The sequence below is a fragment of the Passer domesticus genome, chromosome 2, assembly GCF_036417665.1.
Source record: "Passer domesticus isolate bPasDom1 chromosome 2, bPasDom1.hap1, whole genome shotgun sequence".
Lineage (NCBI taxonomy): Eukaryota > Metazoa > Chordata > Aves > Passeriformes > Passeridae > Passer > Passer domesticus.
In genome coordinates, this window is record NC_087475.1 from 105,822,283 (window position 1) to 105,846,688 (window position 24,406).

The 24,406-nt window shown below is 35.3% G+C and overlaps 1 protein-coding gene across 7 annotated transcripts in view; it reads left to right on the plus strand.

The window, feature by feature from the left end:
* STXBP5L (syntaxin binding protein 5L) overlaps nucleotides 1-24,406 on the plus strand; it is a 185,074-nt gene that overhangs the window by 110,937 nt on the left and 49,731 nt on the right. For all 7 annotated transcript variants that reach the window (XM_064410300.1, XM_064410301.1, XM_064410306.1 and 4 more), the window contains exons 8-18: nucleotides 1,159-1,282; nucleotides 2,807-2,885; nucleotides 3,057-3,211; nucleotides 4,778-4,850; nucleotides 6,089-6,236; nucleotides 7,778-7,845; nucleotides 9,007-9,047; nucleotides 12,274-12,491; nucleotides 15,683-15,855; nucleotides 20,180-20,305; nucleotides 23,957-24,108. In XM_064410300.1, the coding sequence (XP_064266370.1) occupies nucleotides 1,159-1,282; nucleotides 2,807-2,885; nucleotides 3,057-3,211; nucleotides 4,778-4,850; nucleotides 6,089-6,236; nucleotides 7,778-7,845; nucleotides 9,007-9,047; nucleotides 12,274-12,491; nucleotides 15,683-15,855; nucleotides 20,180-20,305; nucleotides 23,957-24,108 (1,357 nt within the window). The remainder of the gene's footprint in view (nucleotides 1-1,158; nucleotides 1,283-2,806; nucleotides 2,886-3,056; nucleotides 3,212-4,777; nucleotides 4,851-6,088; nucleotides 6,237-7,777; nucleotides 7,846-9,006; nucleotides 9,048-12,273; nucleotides 12,492-15,682; nucleotides 15,856-20,179; nucleotides 20,306-23,956; nucleotides 24,109-24,406) is intronic.

The window sequence follows — 24,406 nt, forward strand, 5'->3', positions numbered from 1 at the left end:
ACCAACAGGGAGTTTTAAATACTGGCCAGTAGCACTTAAGCAAAATTAATATGAAGAGCTGCAGTGCTGACTTATGAATACCCAGGCATGATGTTAAGTTGTTTAAATAAATCAGGTAAATGCCTATATGCAATTTTAAGTGCACGCAAGGCCTTAGCATTAGCTAGGTTGAAAAAAAACCCCTGGAAATTTATTAAGCTGCATTCAAAAATAGATCTCTTTTGTTTACATTTACATAAAATTATATTGTGGTTTTTGCTATTTAACGGTGAACATTTCTGGAAGGGATATGGATTCAAGGTAGAATTCTGTGAGTTTGTACTTCTGTGAGGAGTGTGTGAGGAACTGTAGTACAGAATGAATGTTTTGTCAGAATATGGCTTTTGTTAGTTTCCAGCACATATCAGGGAAATTGAAGGACTTACCCCATTGTCCTTTCCAATAGTTTGATGTAACTATGGATATTGTCAGCTCCACTAATTATGCACAAAATACTAAGAATGGTGTACATAGCGTTCATCATGTGGTTCTTATAGTATGCACAAAGGAGTGTGATATTCCTCTCCTCTGATGCAGTCTCTTCCAAAACAATCTTACATCATTGTTTTGGTCATTTTCTATAGCAGTGAAACAGTCCTGGATTTTTCAGTATTTTGGTTTTGACATTAAACATCCCAGATTTCTGTGGACTTGCTCTGCAACTTAAGTATGTGAGAGTATGTGTGAAAATCATCCAAGAACAGTGGTTTACATCCTCTGGGGAAGACTGTGTGTTGTATGTTACTTGTAAAGATTTTTGCACAGAAATACCTGTAAATGTACCAGATTAAATATTTCTAAGGAGAGCTATCAGACATATTACAACTGCATTGTATGGACCTTGTTCTTACACTTTTACCTTTATATCCTTTTCCTTCAATTTTGGCCTGATTCAGTACAGGCTTTCTTACCTTACTGTGTTACATTAGCCTTTATGATGAAATGTGGATTACAGCCATCTGTTGCTAAAAAGTGATGGCAATGGACTTCAGACAAACAGGAACCATCCAACTGTTGATATACCATTAGAACAATATAATCTGAAGTCATACATGAAAATATCATTAGTGTCAACACTGAATTCCATTCCAGTCTCAAGTTCTCCTTTCATTTCTCTAGGCTATTCATTCTGTTGCTTGGCATCACGAAGGGAAGCAGTTCATGTGTAGTCACTCTGATGGCAGCTTGACCCTATGGAATCTGAAAAGCCCTAACAGACCATTCCAGACCACAATTCCACATGGTAATTCTGATAGTTAAAATGTGTAACTAAGAAGCAATGCAGTGTTCTCAATGCTGTTTTCTAATATGTAGGTTTATATAATTTTTCCTTGTAGTCCAGATGTTGCTTCTTGCATAAATATTTTGATCTGCAAAGTAGCTGCAAAATATTGTGAAATCAGTAACTTATATCAAACTTTTTATTGTAATTGGTGTCATAAATACCTCTTTCTGATTTATATTACTCGAATGTCTTATCCAATTCCTTTTAAGAGTCTACTGCTGGTCTGTGAGGCCCTCAGGCTCTTTCTTTCTTTTATAGTTTATACTTTTATGTGCAATTTTCACAACAAATTAATGTGTTTTGTACAAAACAGTAGTGTTTGTCATGGGGATGGTACAATGCTTCCCAAAGAACTGCAATGAATAATTTAAAGGAGCCATAGTAAGAGATGACTTTATCTTTGTGTGTGGGACTTTATATAATAAAGTGCTTCCTACATATTAGGTTTAAAAGTACTGCCACCATTGTAAATGTATACATTTACATTTGCTTTACTGAGAAATCTGACTGAGTAGAGAGGGAGGAAGGAGAAGAAGATCTAAGTAGCCCCAAAAGGATTTAGCATTTTCTTAATTTACTTCTGTTCTATAATTTTTAGTCATAGAATTCTACAGTGTCAGAAGGGAGCCCTCAGCCAGTCAGATGACCAGAACAAAACAGGCCTGATTTGATGAGTAAACTCAGGACACTGGGCACTTGAACACTTCCAACAAAAAATTGCACAACCTCTTTGGGCAATATCTTTTGGTATTTAATTACCTGTGTGGCACAAATTATTTTGTTAATTTCTAACCTGAATTTTCCATGCCACAACCTAGGTCCTTTGTCTCCCATCATAGCACTGTGCACCTCTGAGAAAAGTCTTTATCCATCTACACTGTATCCTCCAGTGAGGCTGTTGTCAACAGCAAGTACAGGCTTTCCAAAGCAACAAACCCAAAATAGCTATTTTTATTAGTTTATAAGTGACTTTTCTCTGATTGGAAGAAAGTACTGAGCCATAATTAACCAAGAACTAATGAATTTCAGCTGCATGCTTCATTTAATTTTAACACTCAACTGGTTACACTGCAAAGCAGGTAATGTTTTGTCAACAACAGAAATTAAGTCAATCTAAGAATGTCTTAGGAAAAAATTTAGCTGTTTCTGGTCATTACGTGTTCAGAAAAAAAGACACATAATTCATCTGATTCATTCGTTATTAGTTAAGTTTCATACTCAGAAATCTGCATGGTTTGTAGATGTCTTTGAAGTGTGTTCTGTGGTTCTTTAGATGTATGTGGCAGTAAAAACACAAAGACATAATAAATGTAGTTAATTTAGACAAATGCATATTTTATGGAAATAGGAGCTAATACTCCTAATCTTTTGTAGCTTTAAAGTTCCTTTTTTTGTTGCTTATACAGTTGTTTCAATGTACATGTTTTAGTTTGATCATTCAATTTTATGTTTTAATCATTTCCATGTTCTTTCTTTCCTTAGGAAAAGTTCAAAGAGATGGAAAAAAACCTGAATCTTGTAAACCAATTCTTAAAGTAGAGTACAAGACCTGTAAAAACAGGTTTGTTTTTAATTCTGTAATTAACTCATTATTACGTTCCTGAGTTTAAGTCCTTTTAGAATCTCTTCCTGCTTTCTTTTTGCAAATCTATTTATTGTTATTTGCAGATACTGAACCTATAATGTAAACTTGTATGTACTATGTAGACTTACACTTGTTTTTTTAATACAGTGAACCATTTGTGATATTTTCTGGTGGATTGTCATATGATAAGCCTTGTCGAAGACCAAGTTTAACAATCATGCATGGGAAAGCAATTACAGTTCTTGAAATGGATCATCCTATAGTTGATTTTTTAACTCTTTGTGAAACCCCATATCCAAATGGTGAGTTCATTGGGAAAAATACAGTTATGGAAACTATAAACAAAGTGATCTTTCCTCATACATTAATCCCATCCCAGGGACTTCCATCCTTATATTTTTCTTCATCTTGGGAAAACTACATAACTGAAAGTACTTGTTTGCATTCTCAGTGTAGGAAGCAAGTACTAAATGGACAATAAAGTGTGCATAAATCTCCACTTACAGGATTAAAACCCATGGGCTATTGTGAGAAAACATGGCTATTAATCAAAAATAGGTGCTTATATTTCTGAAATTTTTCATCATTTACAGCTTGCTAAATTATGAAAATTTAACTATCACTTACCTGAAAAAGAGTTCTTACACTTCCACATGAAGTTAACTGTTAACAAGTGTTATGTTTGCTGCCTGCTGTGTGGCTGCCAAGTTCTGAAACATGTTGTCAGAAAGTTCCAGAACATAAATCAAGAAAAGCTGTAGGTCAAAAAGGAACTAACTTTACCATTTTAAGCCCTCAAGCAGAAAAGTAAAATAAATCTTATATAAATAGCTAAACTGAATACACATTAAAAACATTTAGTAAAGTGTATATATGCTTCAATATAATGCAAAAATTTAATTTTCCGTAATCAGAGTTGCTTTGGGCCTTCATTTAACTGTGTCAAATAGTTCCCAGTACTTAGGTTTTGTAGCATCTTCCCCTTCTCACAGACTAATATTTAAACATTTTGATTAAACTCGTGTTATTTATAGCCAAGTATAAAAACAGGCAAAAAATAATGTGCATTCATAGCAGGACTGAAAGGAAGATGAATCAGTTGCTCTCATTTACTTGTCCTTTTGGCATCACCCATCTGAACAGTTTATTCTGAGCTTGCATGTGCTGGAATGATTTGCTGCTGTTGAAAAGAAAGTAATGATTTCACATTTGTATTTTTTAATAAAAAAATGTAAATGATAAAAAGTATGTAAATTAATATACTCTATGCATCAAGGGATGCATTTATTTGTTATCTTAATTCTTTCGTTTTGAAAAGAACCAAACCGTATAATCCCCTAAAGAGTGTGTGGGAGGAGGGGGCACGCTATTACCTGAACTGAAAACAGCAGACTTACAGAATTCTGAGGGAATATTCTCCTTGAATCACCTCTGAAATGGGGGCATTGTGTATCATGAAGTGTCCTGCACAATCAGTTTCTGAAGAGCAGTTGTACACAGTAGAAGTATTACTTTTGGACAGCAAAAATATGTTTTCTGTATAACAATTGGATTCAATAATACAATGATACACACAACTTATTCATATTCTACTTCTTTACTTTCAACATATCGTCATGCCGGCAGGCTATAATACTCCAATTCTTCTGCTGCTTTGTATGTTTGCCAACAGTAGTATCCGAAAATAATTTCCTACTTCCTCTCTGGCCCTAGTTTCCAGCTATGGATGGTTTGTGCATATTTCAAGGGTTTATACCTCAAAGCTTCTAATATACTGTGAAAGTTTAAAGAACATAAATATTGCTTGCTTGCTTAAAATGGCTGATAGGAGAACTCCATGTCTCTTGTACTTGATTCCTTGCTTACAGAATTTCAAGAACCCTATGCTGTAGTTGTGCTTTTGGAAAAAGATCTCATTGTCGTTGACCTGACACAAAGCAAGTAAGTATAAAGTTTTATATGAAGTTATTTGTGTGTTCAATTGTCCAGTAAATTACCATAAAATTCCAAATAATTTGACTATCCAAAATCATTCACTCTTGGAAATAACTCCTGCTAAATATTTACTTCAGCTTTAAGAACTAAGTTCATCTCATGAATAGGAACTTATGATAATATTTGTTCTTAAACTTTGGACTAAATCTAAATCTGCAGTCCCTTCAGCACAGCCCTCAAATGTTCATTCAACACCAAAGTAAAATAATATTTGAACATGTATGTGATTTGGAAATAAGATTCAAAAACTACTTTTATGCATGTCTAGCCTCAGTATCTTAATATATAATGGCATTGTTTTATATGGATCTACAGAATTACTTCATGACCCAGTTGCTTGTTTAAATGACAAATAGTTCTTCCATATCAGAATCAATGTTGCTATCAAAGAGGGTCTCTATATCACGTAAAACATAATCCAATTATTTATTTTGTTCTGCCTGTAACACTACCAGTAATGGACATCCACATTCACACTGGTGTAACAAGGAACAGATTTTGCTGTCAATGTATTGAAAAATGTTAAGTGAATCATATTCAGATCTCACTTACTTTAAAGAATAATTCAGATCGTCTCAGAATTGTAAAATAGACATAACTGAAATCAGAACCCAATTTCCTGTTTTTTTCATTTTTGAATAGCATTGTATAATGTGTGAAAAGTGAGGTTTTCCTCCTTATCAGGCTGTTCAAACTGATGGAAGTGAGAAATAAACTGAGATCTACTCATCTGTTATTACAATTTTTCATTGTATAATCAGAAGTCTACCAACCCAATAAGCTAAGATGTTCAGTATAAAATCCACAATTGTAAAAGTTTGTAGTTCATAATATATATCATATCCATGAACCTGAAATTTCTGGAAAATGTGTCACTTCTGTATAATAAGATTTTGAATGTCAGAAAAAAATTTGTTCTTGTTCATTTCTAAAGGTAGCCCTATTAGCCTTAGGGACTATTTATGTAGGATTCTTGTCTTGTTGCATCTTTATATCTTTATTATAGTAACTACGCATTATTACTGATACTAAAAACAATATATAAGTTTGAATAAATAAGGGAAAATACATTTAATTAGTAGTGATTTTACTTAGATTCTGCTGTATACTTTAATATAAGAATATGTTTTATTCTATGGCTCAGTGTGTCACAGCGCTTCTAATAAATTGTCTTCCTTAACTAGTTTTCCAATCTTTGAAAATCCATATCCTATTGACATTCATGAGTCACCTGTTACCTGCACAGAATATTTTGCGGACTGTCCTCCAGATTTGATCCCTGTGCTCTATTCTGTAGGAGCAAAACATAAAAAGCAAGGATACAGCAATAAGGTAAACAAAACCAATATTCTTGTTTTAAGCAAAGGAAGTAGATGTGTAACCTGTGTTTTTGTAACCTCGTACCAAATTATTTTTCTTTTACTCCTTTAATGATCACTTTAAGGTTAGTCCAACCAGCAGCTTAGCAGCCTGATTACAGTCCACTATTTGTCCCTCAGAAACATGACCACTTAACAGAACCATTAATTATCATTAGATAGGACTTAATCATTAAGATGCTGGAGTTATTCCAGATCAGATTGTGTTAAAGGAGAGCCATCAGTGTACAATTCAAATATGTATGGATAGGTTCTCTCTAATAAAGAAAAAAGTGAGGGCATTATGGCTGAAAGACTTAGGCAGATGTTCAGTGAGAGTTGACAACGTCTGTGAATTTTGTTATTAAACAGGGATAATAATAATAATTATTTTACTGACCTACCAAAGTCTTACCATAATGCTGTAGAAATAGGACAAACTTCAGTAAGTAAAAGAAGAAATACAATTAATTTATAAATTTCAAGCTTTTAACTGGTTTGTATTTTGGCTAGAACTAATGCATTTTAATAAATAAAGTAGAAAAAAACACTGGGTAAACAAGTCAGACATCATCAATTTTCTATTCAAATCGATGGAAGTATTCTCCTTGGAGCTGGGTTGTTTTCCATTAACTCAAAGAGTGAGCCCTCTCTGCTTCTTTTGCATCTTGGTTCACCAAAGTACTTTAGAAAATATTTTTGTTTTTCTTGTTTGGATCTACCCTTACCTCATACACTTTGCACAGCTGCCTGTATTCCCTGCATCCTCTCTTGCCCCCTTGCTTTATTTGTGCATGTACAAATGCACTCCTCTGAAGGCAGGTGGTCACTCATGTGCCAGGCACCCATTTCTGTACCCAAAAGCATCCACTCCATGTATCCTCCCCAACAGTTTGTGCTCCAGCTTTTTCTCCACCCACTCATACTCTGCACACATCCTGACCCACTCTGCACATGTGTCACCCTCTGCATCCTGTATCCACACATGTCAGGGCTTTAGGCACAGGGCAGCATTCTAGACTATTAGTAAACAAAAGGCAAGGAAGAGATGATGATCCCATATGTTCTGTAAAAGTTGCATTCTCTTATCTCATGGCATCATGCTCTGTACTTGTTTCTGGGCCAGCTTCTTCAGTAGTCTTTGTATTCAAAGTAAATTCTTGGTCTATTCAGTGTTCTATAGAATCTCCAGAGAAAAGCCATCTCAAAAGACCAGCAGAATTGTTACTCCTCCTTCTCATTCCTGCTTTAGGTTGTTGAATGTTAGCTGTGTGGAAATCTTTTTAAAGCATAGAAAATTAGTTAATAATATAAAAGGGTTATTAAGTTTCCAAAGCCTGAACTGATGACACAAAAATGTTAATAAACTGTAAAAGCCTTGAATTATACATATTTTTGTTCTTTTACAAGTTTTATTGCTTCTGGGGGAAAGATGTTGTCTACTCCTGAATTTAAAAAGTAGCCAAGCAAGGTTCAGCAGGATAAGTTGTGATCTCTGCACTTTCGTTTGTTTAGGAATGGCCTATCAGTGGTGGAGCATGGAACCTTGGAGCTCAGACATATCCTGAAATCATTATTACAGGGTGAGAATGAAACTGGGGATTGGTACTTTTAAATATTTGTGTCTACCCCTTTTGATTGTGGGTTATTTGTAGATAAGAGTTGAGACTTCACCACATAATCATTTCCTGACTCTTCACTTGAGTAGTGTCACCACAGAAATTCTCTTTTGGTCTAGAAAGCAGGGTTGAGCTCCCACTAAGAATGACCATTTGAGGCCCCTGTGTTAGATAGCAATGCTTGTGAAGGTGGGGTCTTTGGGGGAAAAAAAAAAATCTATTGCAAGAGAATATTCTGGCCTTGAAGGTCACAGAGAACAGCTTTAAAAAGGAGAGCAGCTGTTGTCCCCCTGGTCTTCTGGGCTCTGTATCTGGGGACAGTTTGGGAATTCATTTTAATACTCAGCATTGGTGAGGATGTGGTGCACTGGGATGAATTTCACCTTATGGGCAGAGAAACAGAGCAAAAAGAAAGGGTCAGATTGCAGTAGGAGCCCCATGAGCAGTGCCTGGTGGATTCCCAAGGGACCATACTGTAAAACAGACATTGTTCATTCAGCTAAGATGCACAATGAGTTTTCCTCTGGTCTCAGTAATGTATTTGATGAATTGTTGCTATCAATGATACTAAAGACCTGATTTTAAAAATAAGGTTATGATGTATGCAGTAGTAAGAGAAGGTGATAAAAAGATCATTCTCATTGTAAAAAGAAATGTCTCCTTTTTCCAGCTTTGCTTCAGCAATTTTATGTTACTAAAAGGAACACGGTTGTGAAGTTATCAAGCAAAATGAAGTTACCTTCTGTCCTTTCAAAGTTCACTGCTCATGGCAATTTTAGTGTGCATAGGTTTGATGCTGGCCCACTGCAAAGCCAAAAGTGCTGTGACTTAAACTTGTTATTAGTATAGGAAGTAATTTCTTCTTGTTGCAATCTTAAAATTCATTGGGGTCTTAACTCTCTGCAGGAAATGCATAGAAATATTTTGTTAACCAAATGAAACCAAATAACAAAATATTTTCTTCTAGTTTGTATGTGTGTCTTTAATATGTTGTCAGTAAGTTATAGAAAGTTACATAAACAAAATTAATTTTTTTTCTGATTGTATTTATTAGTCACTGAAAGTAGATAATGTTTTAGTATTGCATCTTGTTTTAACACATTTAATTTTTATCTTTTTTTTAAGCCATGCAGATGGATCAGTAAAATTTTGGGATGCTTCTGCCAGTAAGTTTCTAAAGTTCACTTTTACATAATGCTGACAAATCACACAAACACACATTTATATATAAAACAGGATATTTAACAGGTTGAGTAGTAATAGCTAGGCTGATATAATTAGGACAAAGGGGTGAAATTCAGAAAAAGTTTAAGAGAAAAAATGCTGCTAATTAGATATATTAGGCAGAAAAGAGTGAGGAATAATAACTCAAGGTCCACCATACCAAAATCTATGAAGTATGAAATGTTGGTAAAAAATCCCTAGGGGACATTCTCCTTGTGTGCACAAAGGACAAGACTCAGTTAGATCTAACATTCAGTTCCAGTTGTCATGTCACTTCTATACTGTGTACTACAAAATCTTTACAGCAAAGTAAAAATAAAATATTAAAATACATTCATATATTTCAAAACATTTCATCTGGTGAAGGTGGAAAATACCAAAACCTTTTCTTGTCCAGTTTCAAATCTGAGGAAATAATTGGGAAGCATTTCCATTCATCCTAGCAGGGAAAAGCTTCAGAAAATACTTGTTCCATAAAATCTAGCTATAACTGCACATATCAGCAACCAGTATTTTACCCTACAGAAAATACATACGGTATTCATTAGCAAAATATATTTATTAAAATACACGTACATTTTGATGGAAATTTTAGTTTAAAATATTCTGCTTTAAATAATTGACAGTGCTTCACCAAAGTTTCTGTGGAGTTGCCTTATATTCTTGTCTCTTTGATGGTACAGGGATGTTGGGGTAATAGCTCCCTTTTATGAGGTATTAGTGTGTCAAAGAAAATTCAGGATGAAATGTTAGACATACAGAGATTTAATATGACCCTAATAACCAGCCTGTAATGGGTGCCAAGATCATGGAGTATGGGATACTTAAAATACCTGATAGTTCCACGTGGTGCCACAGAATTGAAATTATTAATATTGCTACCATCACCAGCCAAGCGTGGGGAATGTTGACAAGTTTTTAATGTCAGCTAAACCTGATGACTTGATCAGGTACTTGCCTTTTTGCTTAATACCAAATATTTTATCTCAGGATGGACAAGGAGAAAATTAGGATTTCCAAGGCTTCATTTCACAAAATGCATTTAATGTTTTAAATAGGCACAGGAACTGAACATGGCCATGGGTTGTTTTTTTATTAAGTAATTTGTCTATTTGGAAATGGTGGGAGAACAGAAACATGGTGCTCAGAATTTACATCTTCCACTGTCTTCAAGTTATGGTGAACACCAATCATCAAATGAGAGAAACATTTTATGTGCTAGAACAGAAGTTTTTGAGAGCTTTAATATGAACAAAAGTAGGATAATTAGTTTTATTTAGGGAAGTACGGTGAGACATTAGACTTTGTCTTGTCAATATTTCAGTTTTAAGAATGTACCAATAGAGGCTCTAAAGTTAGGGTGAAACAATACTGACTGTTGGAAGACCCCAAGGCATTTAGTGTTCATACTGCACAGGAAGCCATTGTGCTAGTTATTCCTTCTAGAACTCTGGCAGAAATGGGGAAAGAAAGAAAGAAAAAAACCTCTCATAGGGAATATAGGCATAACCTAATCAATATATACATGCTGCAGTAGGATTTTTTCTTGACATTAAAAGCTTAGATGATCATGAATATTCACAATCTCTTCAACAGTGCTGGTATTTTCAGTGCATCTCTGATGTCCTGGTCCTAGTCCTGATTTTCAGGGCATGCGCTATATTACTCCTACTGTGCTTGGTACTCTTTATTTACAAGGTTTTGATTATTGCAAAGTTTTGTTATTTATTTTATTTACAAGATGTTAACCTTTTTAGTGGAGTTCAAAGTTGATTTGCAATTTCCTAGCAAACATAATATCCGACCAGTATTTGAAGGCACCAAATAATTTGCTTTTAGACATATTTTAATTGTGTAGTTTTGTGTCTGAAAGCACAGATCTGTGAGAGACAGGGACTTGCTAGGCCACTGGAGCTGTTTCCAAAATGTATCTTTATTCAAAAGATGTTGCTGGTTTTTTATTTACTTATGCAGATGGTACCCAGTAATAGAGCATAGAAAGTCTAGTCTTGTACTCTGTACCCTATGATTCTATAATTCTTCCAGTCATAATGTGCATGGACCCATGATGCCTGATGTGGAGTGCCACTCTAGAATTGCTACTGGCAATAACTGGCAACCTGAATCCTTTTTATTTGCCACTGAGGGCAGGAAGAATTATGTATTTATTAGAGAAGCACTTACTGTAATTTGTGAAATTCAGAAGTGCTTTGTTGCTAAAACTTTTTAAAACATTAAAAACTGTATATGCTAAACCTCCTGGAATATATCTGCACTGCCAAACAGAAATGTAATTTTGCTGTGTTCATCATCTGGTTACATAACTAAAACACTGTCCTTTCATCTTCCTGTTGCTCTTGTTACACAAGCTGGCCAGGCTGAGCTACCAGAATTACACTGACGTAGGCAGCAGCTTTGCCTTTGTGGATAGGCACACCTTTATAGGTGCTGGGCCTGACTGACTTTTTCTGACACTATGCAGTTACTGATTAATGCCACTGAGAAACCAATGTAAAAGCAGTAAAAACAGGGAAGAATGTCAAACATAATGGGGTGAATAGTCATCCCTCCTTTACCTCTGGAATTTGATGCAGTGGAGCTCTAATCTCAACAAAAGCTTCTGGATACTAGGATTTTATATACAGGTATAAATATAGATCTACACATTAGTCAAGAAATTCAGTACTTTTTTGAACTGCCATTAATTCAGAACAACTTTGAGTTGACCAGGCTACTAGCTTGCTTTCCTAATGTTTTTTCTTGAATTGCCATACACTCTTTACATTTTATCAAGACCATAACCTCAGACAAAAGAAATCTTAGTTTCACATCTCTTTAGGAAAGTATCAATATGATCAGAGCCTCTCTATAGCACTGATTATAAGCCTAATTATGGGCACAATGATTTACACCTTTGACACCCTTCCCCAGAAAGTACTAAGAAGTATTTCATAGACAAATACCCTTCTGAAAAATATTAAATACATATCCTACCAGTAATGTGTACCAGAACAGTATGGTTTGGATGATTGTATAATACACAACTTTTCCTATTAGGCTTTTCTAAGATTCCTTGTTATGCCACCATTGAGAAGAAAGTGGGAAGTGAGGAATTTTATAACTGATTTGCTTAATATTAGTATTTTTATATGTTTTAATATATTGCAGTTACTCTACAGATGTTGTACAAACTAAAAACATCAAAGGTCTTTGAAAAACAGAAAGTGGGAGAAGGAAAAGCAACAGCTGAGATTGTGGAAGAAGATCCTTTTGCTGTTCAGATGATGTACTGGTGTCCTGAAAGCCGAATTTTCTGTGTGGCAGGAGTTTCTGCGTATGTGATTGTTTACAGGTTCAGCAAACATGAAGTAAATACTGAAATTGCAGTAAGTACTGATTTCAATCTCTTATAAGAGAACAATTTCTAAATCAAATTGCCTTGCATCGTCTGTACTCAGGTACTTAAATAAAAATAGCAATCAATATAAATACAGGTTTAGGGACGTTCCATTTTACACCTTTCCAGGGAAATCTTGATCCTACTTCAGTTACTGACAAAAATCTGAGGGTTTGGGAACCTACTCTCCACTTTCTTTTTGCTTTAGTAGCAACATACAGTGTCACTTTCAGACATGGTTTGCTTTTAAGAATTTATGATACAGTAATCTCTGTTGTATTTACCTGGTCTAAAATTACTGTCTGCTGTATGTTTTTATCAGTTAATTTACTTTGTGCACATACACAATGCTCTTTTTAACTCAAGTATTTAATCTCTTTAATTTCTGTTCATAAGAAGACTGAAAATTATCAGTGGGTTTCACAAAACAGAGTTGATCTTTTTCTGACTTATGCTGACGTGTTTCCCTTAAGATAGAAACTACATGAAATGCCAGATTATTTGTCCCCTTCCCTCATTATAGTTCTTTTCCTTTACACACTATTTTAATGCTCTTTAGAAAGTTCTACTGTGGCAAAAACCTATGTTATTTTTGGCCTGTAGCCAAAAAAATGGCATGTGCCATTCTGTATAGATATTCATTACCTGTAGTTCTTCTGTTGTTTTCCACTCGTTTCCCCCTCCTCCCCCATGGCAATTATTAAGCTGCCTGAATGTATCATTTCAGGAAAGGTTTAAAACTGATGAACAGTAATTTCACATTACTGACCAGCTCATGTATAATGCTGCTAAAATTACTGCATTTCAGTATTCTTACATTGTTCTACAGCAAGTGCACCTTATCTTTTATTATCTATAATTTAATGTCTTCTTTTCCTGTTCTTCACTTCCCTGGCTGAATTACATCATTACTGGTATTTTCCAAAGTGTTATAATAGGTGCAATTTAACAGTTTCTTAGATTTCATCTGTAATTAGTAAGCATTTTTCCCTGAATATTAAATTATGCAATCTTGGTGGCATAGTCACAGAATTCCCCTGGGTTTTGTGCATCTCTGAAATGGTCTTCTCTTTTCTTTCTGCGTTTTTGCTGCTTGCAGTCAAGTCTTCACTCTAAATGATGGGAGGGATTTTTAATCAAAAGCATGGAATTCTTTGTTGGAATCTGTACCTGATTTTGGGCTGTGTGTTTTTGTCTGTTTTGAGAGTGATATGGCCAATCTCAGGATTTCTTTGCTGCCTGAGGTACAAAGCACTTTGTGTCCTCCCTTCCTTATCAGCCAGACTGAATTTACCTTGAGTTCAATCTCCAAATCCCAGCCTTTTAAGGTCCCCACATTGGTTTGCCTGCCCTGATGTCAGTGTTATAATGTTTCTGCTGTGGCAAATGGGAAGTGGGGGGGCTACTCAAAGGTTGCTCCATGTAGTAGGGAAGTCTGCAGCTGAATGTGCCTCAGGGGCATAGGCTGTGCCTGGAATTTCCTCAACAGAAGTATTATTTGCATCATTTCATATCAGATTCTGGAGGCAAGGAGTATGCATGAGACAGATTCTGCTTCATAACCAACCTTGGAGTCATTGCCATCAGTTATATAAAAAGCATTTACTGCTGTTATTTTTGTTTTCTTATCTGAATCCACTCCATCCTGTCTCAAAAAGATCTACTAATTAAACACGATCACTTTCTCAGTGAGCAGTCTTTCCTCCTCTTCAAATCTCTTGAGAAGAAACACAGGAAAAAAAGTTTACACTCATTTGAATGTGGAAAGGGGAATCAATAAGCCTAGTAATGAGATCCCCCAAAAATATCTTTACTCCGTGTCAAAATAAATCGGTTCAACATTTCTATAACCCTCTTAGGGTCCAGCCAAAACAGGGACAAAAACATAAGAAAAATTCAAAATCATGTTTTTAGCCTGAATTTTTCCTTCTCTCTTCAAATGCACAACAGCTGGAACTTAACAAAATTAATTTTAGTAGAAAAAGGAATACATGCATACAACCATTCAAAGAAGAGTGATGCCCTTTTGACATGGTAAGCAGAAGAACATACTCTTCAACAGTTACTTCAGTTCTGCATAAAGATTAAACAGCATTATAAATTGTTTCAGTCAGCTGCAACTACTTCCAGATTAGATTTTCCTGAACTCAATATTTCACTCATTAGTCTTTGAAGACAACAAATGTTGTCTGTAGGTTTCTTTAACTGATTCAGGCACAAAATATCCATGGATTTTGAAATGAGGAAACAAAAGGGAAATTTTGAGAAAGGACTCTCTCTCCTGGTTGAACAGAATCTTTTCTTTCTGAAATCTTGTGTGTTTTAGCACAATGGTTGAGAAACAGGTGACCCTTCAGTACTACTCACCTTTATCTCCCAATTCTCATGAAATTCAGCTATTTTGTTAATCTTCATTCTGGTACAAATGATGTCTCAGTGAAAGATGACTAAGATTAAGCTTGCAGTGTCTACCTCTGCAATTATTTCTATTCCTTTGAAGGTAGCAACACTGAAATTACTGTTCAGCTAGTCACGCCCAGAGCTTGTATCACTGAGAATTGTACCTTGGTTTTTATTCTTTTAAAATGCACATTTCCTTGGACAACTCATGAGGTAGAAAGAATTGTTCAGTATTTACTTACCTAGATTTGAACTTCCCGTCCAGTTCCTCCCTGGAGTCCTCAATTAATATTTCTTGAATTAGAGGAGAGAATTGTAGGGTGGTTTGGCCTCTTTTTCCCTTTCTAGAGAGGCCAGAAGGAAAGCAAAAGATAACTGGTTTGAATCTTGCTTTCTGAAATCCACCAAACTCATATTGATTCTAAAGAGCACAGAGCTGTCTGTGCTGTAATCTCTGATTTCCCAGCCCTACCTATGGATAAATGAAGCTCATGTATCAGTACTATTCACACTGTCAGGCTTATCCATCCTGGCTAAAACTTGTCTCTTAGAGACTCTGTTGTACAAGTAATCAGGAGGCAGAGTTGGTGATCCTTCTAGTTCCTATCTGATGTTGCTGTATAAATAACAAATGGCAGTATTCTTTGCCTGCAAATTATAGTGGTAAATGGGGGTTATTAAACAAAAAATAAAAAAGGCATACTGATATTTATTTGAAAGTAACAGAACTTTCAGCAGCTTTCCTTATGAAATGATAACTTAGCTTTTTATTTATTTAAGTCATTAGAGGTACGACTTCAGTGCGAAGTAGAAGACATCATTACTCCTGAACCAGAAACAAATCCTCCATTTCCAGATGCCTCCTCCCAGCTTCCTTCTTTAAAGAGCCTTTCAGGCAGTACCAACACTGTAGCATGTGAAGGGACGATGAAAGACAGTATCCCATGTCTTAGGTAAGTTTATGCCATTGTTTAAATACTGATCTTTCTAAAAAGCATTTTTATCTGTTCGTCAATCCATCAGCTCCTAAAAAAAAGAGAGTAATTGTATATATGTGACCCCAAATGGGAAGCCATAATATGGAACAAACAAAATAATTAAGGCAAAATAATCCACAAGGGATTTTAAAAGGGTAAAAGTAATTGTGAAAAATATAAACTGTTGTAGTGGAGGTTTGACTCTCATTTTCCAGTGTGATCTAGGAGTACATCTCCAAGGAATTTCTGAGGTTAGTTCATGAAGAAACTTCTGAAAAAGCTGGCATGTGCAAAGCTTTCTCTCCTTGATTAATTAATATAATACTGATTTTTTTTAATTAAAGAACTGTATGCATTTTATGGTGTGTAAGACATGAAAACTGTTCATACTTATGAAAAAATCTTTAAAATGTACGATTATGAAACAATCACACTGTGTGGAAGTGTATATTTGTTTAATCTTTAGAAAAAAGGAAATTATTTTCTGCTAGAATACATTGTCACTGTTTTAGAGTAGATTAATATGTTCTTATTATTAAGGCAGATAATTATGGATTTGAATAGGTTAAAACAGTAATTCTGTACAAAACTCTATAAAAACTGTAATTTTCCAGCAATTAGAGTGCATTGCTGACAAGAATTGCTCTCATTTTGGTGAATTCATTATTATTTTGGTCTAATTATTATTAAATCTTTTAAATGCCTCAATTATTTCAAAAGCAGTTAAAATGAACATTTCCTGATTTTGCTGGTACTTTGGGCTGCTTGGTTCCTGAAAATGGCATTAGCATTTAAAAGTGATATTGTCCTTGTAAATTAACAGTATTTTTTGGCATTCTGTTCATTTGTCCATCTCATTCAGTCAGGCAGTTGAACTTCAGACCTCAGTTTAATCATTAATTTGAACTATGAAAATCAACAGAAGAGGCAGAGATTAGTTATTTAAAAATCCAAATGTGAAATCTATTTATGTCATTGATATCAGGAAGAATGCAATCATTTAATCATTTCACTGGCTAAGAGTTTTGCTTAAGAGATTCTTACTTGATTTTGTCTGTGAAAGAGAGGAGTTGTTGATGGTGGAGGAAGAAGAATTGTAATGAACCCACAGATGTTCAGCTTGTTACTTTTTAGAAGTTTTCTTATCTCAAATAATCTCAGATTAAGCTGGCCAATAGATTTTTGTCAAATTTTAGACAAGGTAACTGTAATTTTATTTTGACTGAGAAGTGATTTTTCAAAGTCAGAGTAATTATACCACTAGAACTGCTGGCACACTCCTACATTTAGATAAAAATATACTTATATATGCTATTATCCTTCTCAGGAAAGACATACAAATATCCACACTTTCCCCCCAAACCTTAGCTGGGTCCCCAGGCCTTGTCTGTCTAAGAACTTCTGATCTAAACAGAATTATGGTGGTAAAATGAAAGTAGTGCTGAAAATACTGGAAAAAGCCAGTAAAGACCAGACTTTATGTGCAAGTCATTCAGGTGGGCAGCAGGACAGAATCTAAAATAGAGCAATATTAATGTAAAGCTGCAACCAGCTGCACGTTGGACGGTGAGTGCACAGCTTGAACTGTATTGATAATGCACATAAAATTTTGCACGCATACATAACTGGCTCCATTATGTTTATTTTCATATCTGCTTCTCAACATTGTTACAGCAAATGAATGGCACTCCACACTACATAATTTTTTTCTAGCCAGAAGTCAGAATGACTGAATGTGTTTGTGTCTGTGAATAGCTACCAGGAAGAAAGTAATTGAAGGGACTGAAGCAATGCCAAAAACTTGGCACTTTTCTGAAATCAAAAGTAACTGTTACCGAGAGAGGCAGGCAGCAGTATGGAATAAATATTGTTCTTGCTTCTTTCAGAAGATTTTGCAGTGAGATAGGCAGCTGTAATAACCTAAGAAACCAATGGATTTGTGATTATGCAGATAAATACTTTTGATGTAAATGCTGTTATCATAAAGCTGAACCCAGAATGTCAGTCTTTGTTCCCAGACTTCTAGTATCATTCCAAAATTAGGTCAGTCAAGGGTTTTTACAGTAGCTTCAAGTAACTCCAAAGTGATAAGGAGCTGTGAATGTCTTATGAAAAAAAACTAAAAACCAAAACTTTGCAACAATGAAATTCAGTGTAGCATAACAAGAATGTGTCAAGGAAATCACTGAAATGTCTACATTCCTTCTGCTCATACTCCCGCTGTCTGTTTAGGCTTTCATTATAAACACTTCAGATAAAAAGCCATCCAAGGTGCAGAACTGAATATCTGCATTACTGTTTAAGCAGGATGGTTAGGGAAACAAGGGAAATAGCTCAAAGATTCTTAAGGAGGAAGATGTCACAGAAACATGGGAATGACAACCTTAATAATGAAATCTGAAATTACTCTGTTATTATAGTCTTTCACCACCTACAGTTTATTATATGCTTAGAGAAAATCCCTATGGAATAATATCAATTTTTTATCAAAGCAGATCCTTAAATTTGTAGTGAAAAATATTTAGAGGACAACGTGTTTAGTTTTTTCCCCTCAAGTGACAGCAATCCAAAAGAAAATGTAGAAGGCATTTGAAGCTCTCTAATTTTTCAGGATGCCATTAAAAACACATTGGAAAAGTAATACCACATTAAAAAACCATGTTTTAGAAGATCATAATTACTTCTACAGCCATTGTCAGTCTCAGGGTAGGTTTTTTAGAAGAAGGAAGCAGATACTTGCTTTGACAGATACTTGTTGGAGCAGTGTGCTTGCCTCTTGTGTTTTGCCACACCATCAGTTATCCATTAGAAAATATAGGTGGAAAGATCAGCTGAAAGGGAATTAGAGTAAGTCCTCGTTCTTGGATTTCATTTACCTGTTCTATATTTTTCTAACATTTTTAAGAGCAGGAGCTGAAAGCTGAAAATTGGGTACAAGATGGAAAGACCACCACTATTATGCCTCTTAAAGGCTTATCCACAGACATTAGAAGTTGAAGGGCTCCATCACAAAGATACTTGGAAGGACTGTAATATATTCAGCTTCTGCTTGCTGTGAAGTTTCTTTGAAAATAATACATCTTTACTGTATACAACTCTTGTCTGTAGTTTCAGTTTATCCTGGTCTCAAAGGACCCCTCTCCCTTGGCAGCTTGAGTTCACAGATGTTCACACCTTTGTTCTCAGCACGAATACTCTTCTGGGTAATCCAGGGCTTGCTTCTTTAAGGTTATGAGTAGCATCACTTCAGAAATGCTCATGGCTATGTATCATATGAACAAAGAAAAGGGCAAAGCTTTATTGCCAGAAGAACAGGTCAGAAATTGCAAAACTCTGAGCAGAGGTTGGCTGTTGATAGAAAACAACAATACAAAGCTATTGCCAGCTGTAGTGGGTTGAGCACTTGCTGAACTGCACTGTCACGTCTTTCCTACAACAATATCCAAGCCACCTGCCTGATTACTGCTCCAGACAAATACACATGTAAGGTCTGAAGAGTACTACAGGGAAAAGAAATAGAACAATGAGTGTGCCAAGCTGCTGTTAAGGAAATGCATTTAGAGGATAGATGAGTAATGACTTTCTCATAAATATAGTGCCCTATTTTATGCCTGTGTGCAAAGGGGTGCAATACAAGCACTCTCACCAGTAACAGGTACAGTGAAAATGCACTGACTAGTGGGTTGTACCTGCAAATTACTACTACAGTGTGAATGTACTAATGACTAATATGAATACCTCAAAGTATTGCTATTATTGCATAATGTTTTCTTCCAGCCTATCCCACATTGTTATACCACTCAAAAAAGCACATAAAGCAGTCATACAGAGGTGTTCAGCTCTTACACTTCCCCTTAAAATATACACCATCAGTACCTGCTTTGCAACTCACTGAACCTGCCAAAACACCTAGGAACAGGTGTTAATAGTTACATCAGATTTGGTGTAGGAACCATTCATTCACACACTAGGTGATTTTACCCCTGGAAGTAAAACAGGACTTGTTTGCACTGCATGGACAAATAGATTTGTCAAGTCCGTAAGTTTTTTATATGCTCTGGTGAGGACCACTACAGAAAGGTGTATCTTCTCCTCTTCTCTTGCCTCATTGCATTTTTCTGTCATGCTTTACTTTGTAAGACAAAAGTTCCAGATACACAGAAATGCCCTTTTTCAAAGTCTCAAAAGAAAGTATTTTAGGCTTTCCGTTCGGGTTGTCAATTCATAATGATATAAATCAGTTGTTTTTCATGGCCCAGTGTTTGTTTGTTTGTTCTTATTTTGTACCTCCTTTTCTTAGCGTTAAGGCTCGACCTGTGCGGATGCCTCCCGGCTACCAGGCAGATCTGGTTATCCAGTTGGTGTGGGTGGATGGTGAGCCTCCACAACAGATTACCAGTCTTGCTGTAAACTCTGCTTACGGACTGTAAGTAACTCAGAATTAAGGTTGTGTTGATTTATTGTGCTAAATCACGTTTTCCAACTATACTTTGAAATTTCCCACAGACAATTAAGGTCAAAGCAAAGTATTCGAAAGATACTGTAAATCACATTCTTGGGGGAAAGTTATTTGAAATGACACAGAGATTGTAATGTGAGATGTTAAACTGCCATTCTTGCCAATATTTTTACTAATCCTATTTAAAAGACAATCTTTTCACATAATTCTTTCCATCCTTTCAAATAAGATCTAATTGCATTTCAAATCCGTAATTTTCAAAGTTATTTTGAAAGGTTCACCAAGGTGAAATGCATTTAATGGAAAATGGTAAAGTGATTAACTGTTAAATACCATTTTTCATGACATCATATTTTAGACGGAAATTGTCTTCTGAGAGCAACATTTTTATGTCTGTGCTAATGTCTGTTTGCACAAGAATCAGTGACCTGAAATTGAGAATTGAATAAGGAACATTTAAATGCTGTATTCTGGATGACGATGCAAATGATTGTGTGTAATTGTTTCCTCAGGTTCAGTTTATTTGCAAATTTTTTATGTTTTCTCTTACTGAGAGTCACCCTGATACATTAAAATGGTTTTCCCTGTAGGTGTTACTCCAATGAAACTATTGGCTGTAATTGGTGTTAGGTGCTGACTCCTGCTGATTTTCAGTAAGTCACTGGACTCTTTTCAGAGACTTTGGCAGTTTAATGCAGAGTTTTTACATTTCTGCAAAATTACTGTCTTCTGGGGGCTGTTTTTTCAAGTCTTCAGCCTGAATTTCTAGATAGATTCCTATTAACGAATTCTAAGAGTTTCTTTTCTTTACCATACCTTGATGCATTTGTCACTTGTGCAAATTGTTAGGTTTTGCCTGATTGGCTCCCTTGCAGGTCTCAGACCTCAAGGCAGCTTCTGAGTAATCACACCTTTCTCTCACTTGTAAACTACTCTGATAGGTTGTGGTGCTCCTAATGGTCACAGTGGTTTCCTAAACCACTGATTGGATTCAATAAAGTGCTTTAAATTGTTTCATTTGCTAGGAGCAATAATAGTTTACAGGACAGCCTCCTTTAAAACACCATAAGCAAAGTACAAGAGTGTTTCAGAAATAAATGCATGTATGAATAAAGTAGGCTGATAACCTGAATTTAACTTTCCTACAAAATCTAGTCAAGAAAGGTCTTTTTCCTTACAGTTTTTCTGCAGAATCTCTTCTCTCTTCGTTTCTCTTTTTGCTCTTAACTTTTTTCTCAGGCCTATGACAAGGCATAATCCTTTCTTTCATCAGAATTTTTGTTTACTACTTTAATTGTCACCTGTTATCTATCTTCACCATGTGGAAAAACCTATTCCCCTTTAGCATGAAGCCTGAGAACATGTAGGTTTTGCCAGGCAAATTGTAGAGCTATTTGGGTCATCTTTTCCCTAATTTTTTTTCCTATACCAATCAGTTTAATTAGGTTGAAGACATAAAATGGTGTGTGTTTTGGAGAGTCTGTTTCCACTATTCTTTTAATTACTATGATTTCTGGAACGGTATACTGCAGCCATGAAACAGGAATAAAGTGAGATGCAAAAAATCCTTTATTCCCAGCAAAGACGAAAGACTTCAGACTCTGCAAAATTTTATTTAATGTAATTGGTTTACTTTTAACAGTACCAAGGCTACAAATTAAAAGTATTAACCCCTGTTTTATTTATGTTTAAATGAATCATCAAAAACTTCTTCATGTTATGAAAATAGAAAAGAAAATTTTACAAAATGCTTCAATTACAACTGAAGAATTAGGTGAACCTTGAGGAACAAGGTTAAATACAAATAATAAATTTATTTTGAAGTAGGTTCTGTTGGACTGAAAGCAGTGACTGAAAATTTATTACTGGCTTACGGGGTAACAGTTTTCAGCTAATCTGCATATTAATTGTCCAGAAATGTCTGATGAGGGTTTTATGACAGGTCTGTGAAAGATACCAACAGACTAGGACATCACCTAGCAACTAATTCTGTTCATTGCTCAAAACTGAGAATTTCATTTTGGTTTTGATTTCATAAGGACATGGTTGTTAGCAATTTATCTTAAGCCTTGCTAATAGTAATGGCTGTCTAGATTTTTTTATCCATCCTCAGAAGCATTATTAATGAGCAACTTTAGATTCTTTTTTAAACTAATTTGTTTTTTATAAGAAATATTAGGTCCATGCTTGTGTGTGAAATTAGAGGAATTTAGAAAAATACAGACCAGGAAATGATACATTTTGTTAATTTGCTGGCCAGGGGTGTGAATGATCATTAGCTCTTCTTGTGACTTGTGTTTTTGAAAATTAATAAATCTAGGTTAATAATTTTCAAAGTGCAAATGACCATTTTTCCCTAAACTATTAATAGGTGAGATTGACACTTGTAATTTTTTTTTTTTTTTTCCTCCACCCAGAATGCAGGAATTTATGAATACATACAATCAATCCTCTCTTAGTCTAAAACCATTACCCCCATTCCCATGAGCCATTTTCTCAAGCTCATCCAGGTCCTTCTGGATGGCATTTGTCCCCCAGGCGCATCTCAGCTTGGTGCTGTCTGCAGATTTACTGAGGGTGCCCTCCATTCCTTTGTCTCTGGCACTGGTAAAGACATTAAGCTGTACTGGTCCCAGTGTTTAATTTTTCTTTAGATATTACTTTTTAATTTGCGGTATGGAACCCTCTTTTTTATAATAGAAGCAGTATAAGAAAAGGTAGGACAGAAGAACATTTTCTAGCTACCCTGCTTTCCCTCCACCTCATTGCTTTCCTTTTGCATTGTTGTTTTTCCAAACACAAATTCCTTTCAGATATTTGGAGATATATTAAGAAGAGTCAGGTGGAGGTGAGTGCATTGCTCACTTTTAGTGTGAATTAAGTGCTTTTATGCTTCTGTGCAGAAAATGACAGAACCTGATAGCAAGTGATTCTGAATATGATTGAACATAGTTTGGGTTTTTGAGTTTCTTTGTGGCTGTACCTGCAATTCTTTCTGTCTGGAATTCAAAATTGCAGTCTGATACAGAAGGAGAGAGATCTTGCCCATAAATCAAACCACCATCAAAATGCATTTGCAGAAGTATTTCAGAGGGGTAGAGACTGTTTTAACAGGAATTTCTGCTGTAGAAAAGCTGACAGAGTTGGAAGAAAATTTTATAAATGGTTTTCAGATTTGGATATCTCCACAATACAGCCTAATATATTTCATTTGTCATTTACATTTAGCTTTAAAAGAATCATTTTACATGCATTTGTATTTTAATTTACATTTGTATTTTATATAAATGCATAACCACTTTTTAAGATCTACCTCCCAATTTTTAGACTTGATATCATTATCATTAGAATTATATTGTTCAATGAAGCAATGTTTAGACATTACTGCAATGTATTTGATACAGAAAGTTGGTAGAAATTGTAACTGCTTTCTGAAAAGTTAATTCAGGAAACAGTATTTAAAATTCAGGATTACAAACCTGTAAGAAATAAAAAACATGAGCTTGAGTAGTTCCTGAAGAAAATGTTTGTGCGCTATTCATCATAATGATAATAATTATTGTTTTCAGGATTTAATTACATATTGCTAACACTTTTGAGGGATGTTTCTCTTTGCAGAGTGGCTTTTGGGAACTGCAATGGTTTGGCAGTTGTGGATTTCATGCAGAAGACAGTCCTGCTGAGCATGGGCACCCTCGACCTCTATGGATCCAGCGATCCATACCAGCGGCAGCCCCGCTCACCTCGCAAGAGCAGACAGTTTGCTGCAGGTAGGAAATAAATCATTGTGGTTATGAGCCTGATATGTTTCTTTGGTTTTTTTGCCTGTGGCTTTTCAGTGCTTTTGGAATGCATGACTATTTGCCGGCCAATGGAGTTTCTATAACTTGGCAAAAGAAACTTGACATGCTCTCGATGTGGGCACTTTCTCAGAAATAAAATGTTTTATGAGGTTTTTTTCCTTTTGGGATGGAGGTCAGCAAGTAATTCCCTTAGCTGAGTCTGTAAAAAATCACAATGAACAGAGCAATAAATTGTTTCTCTGGCAGTCACTTGATGTGTAGTTTG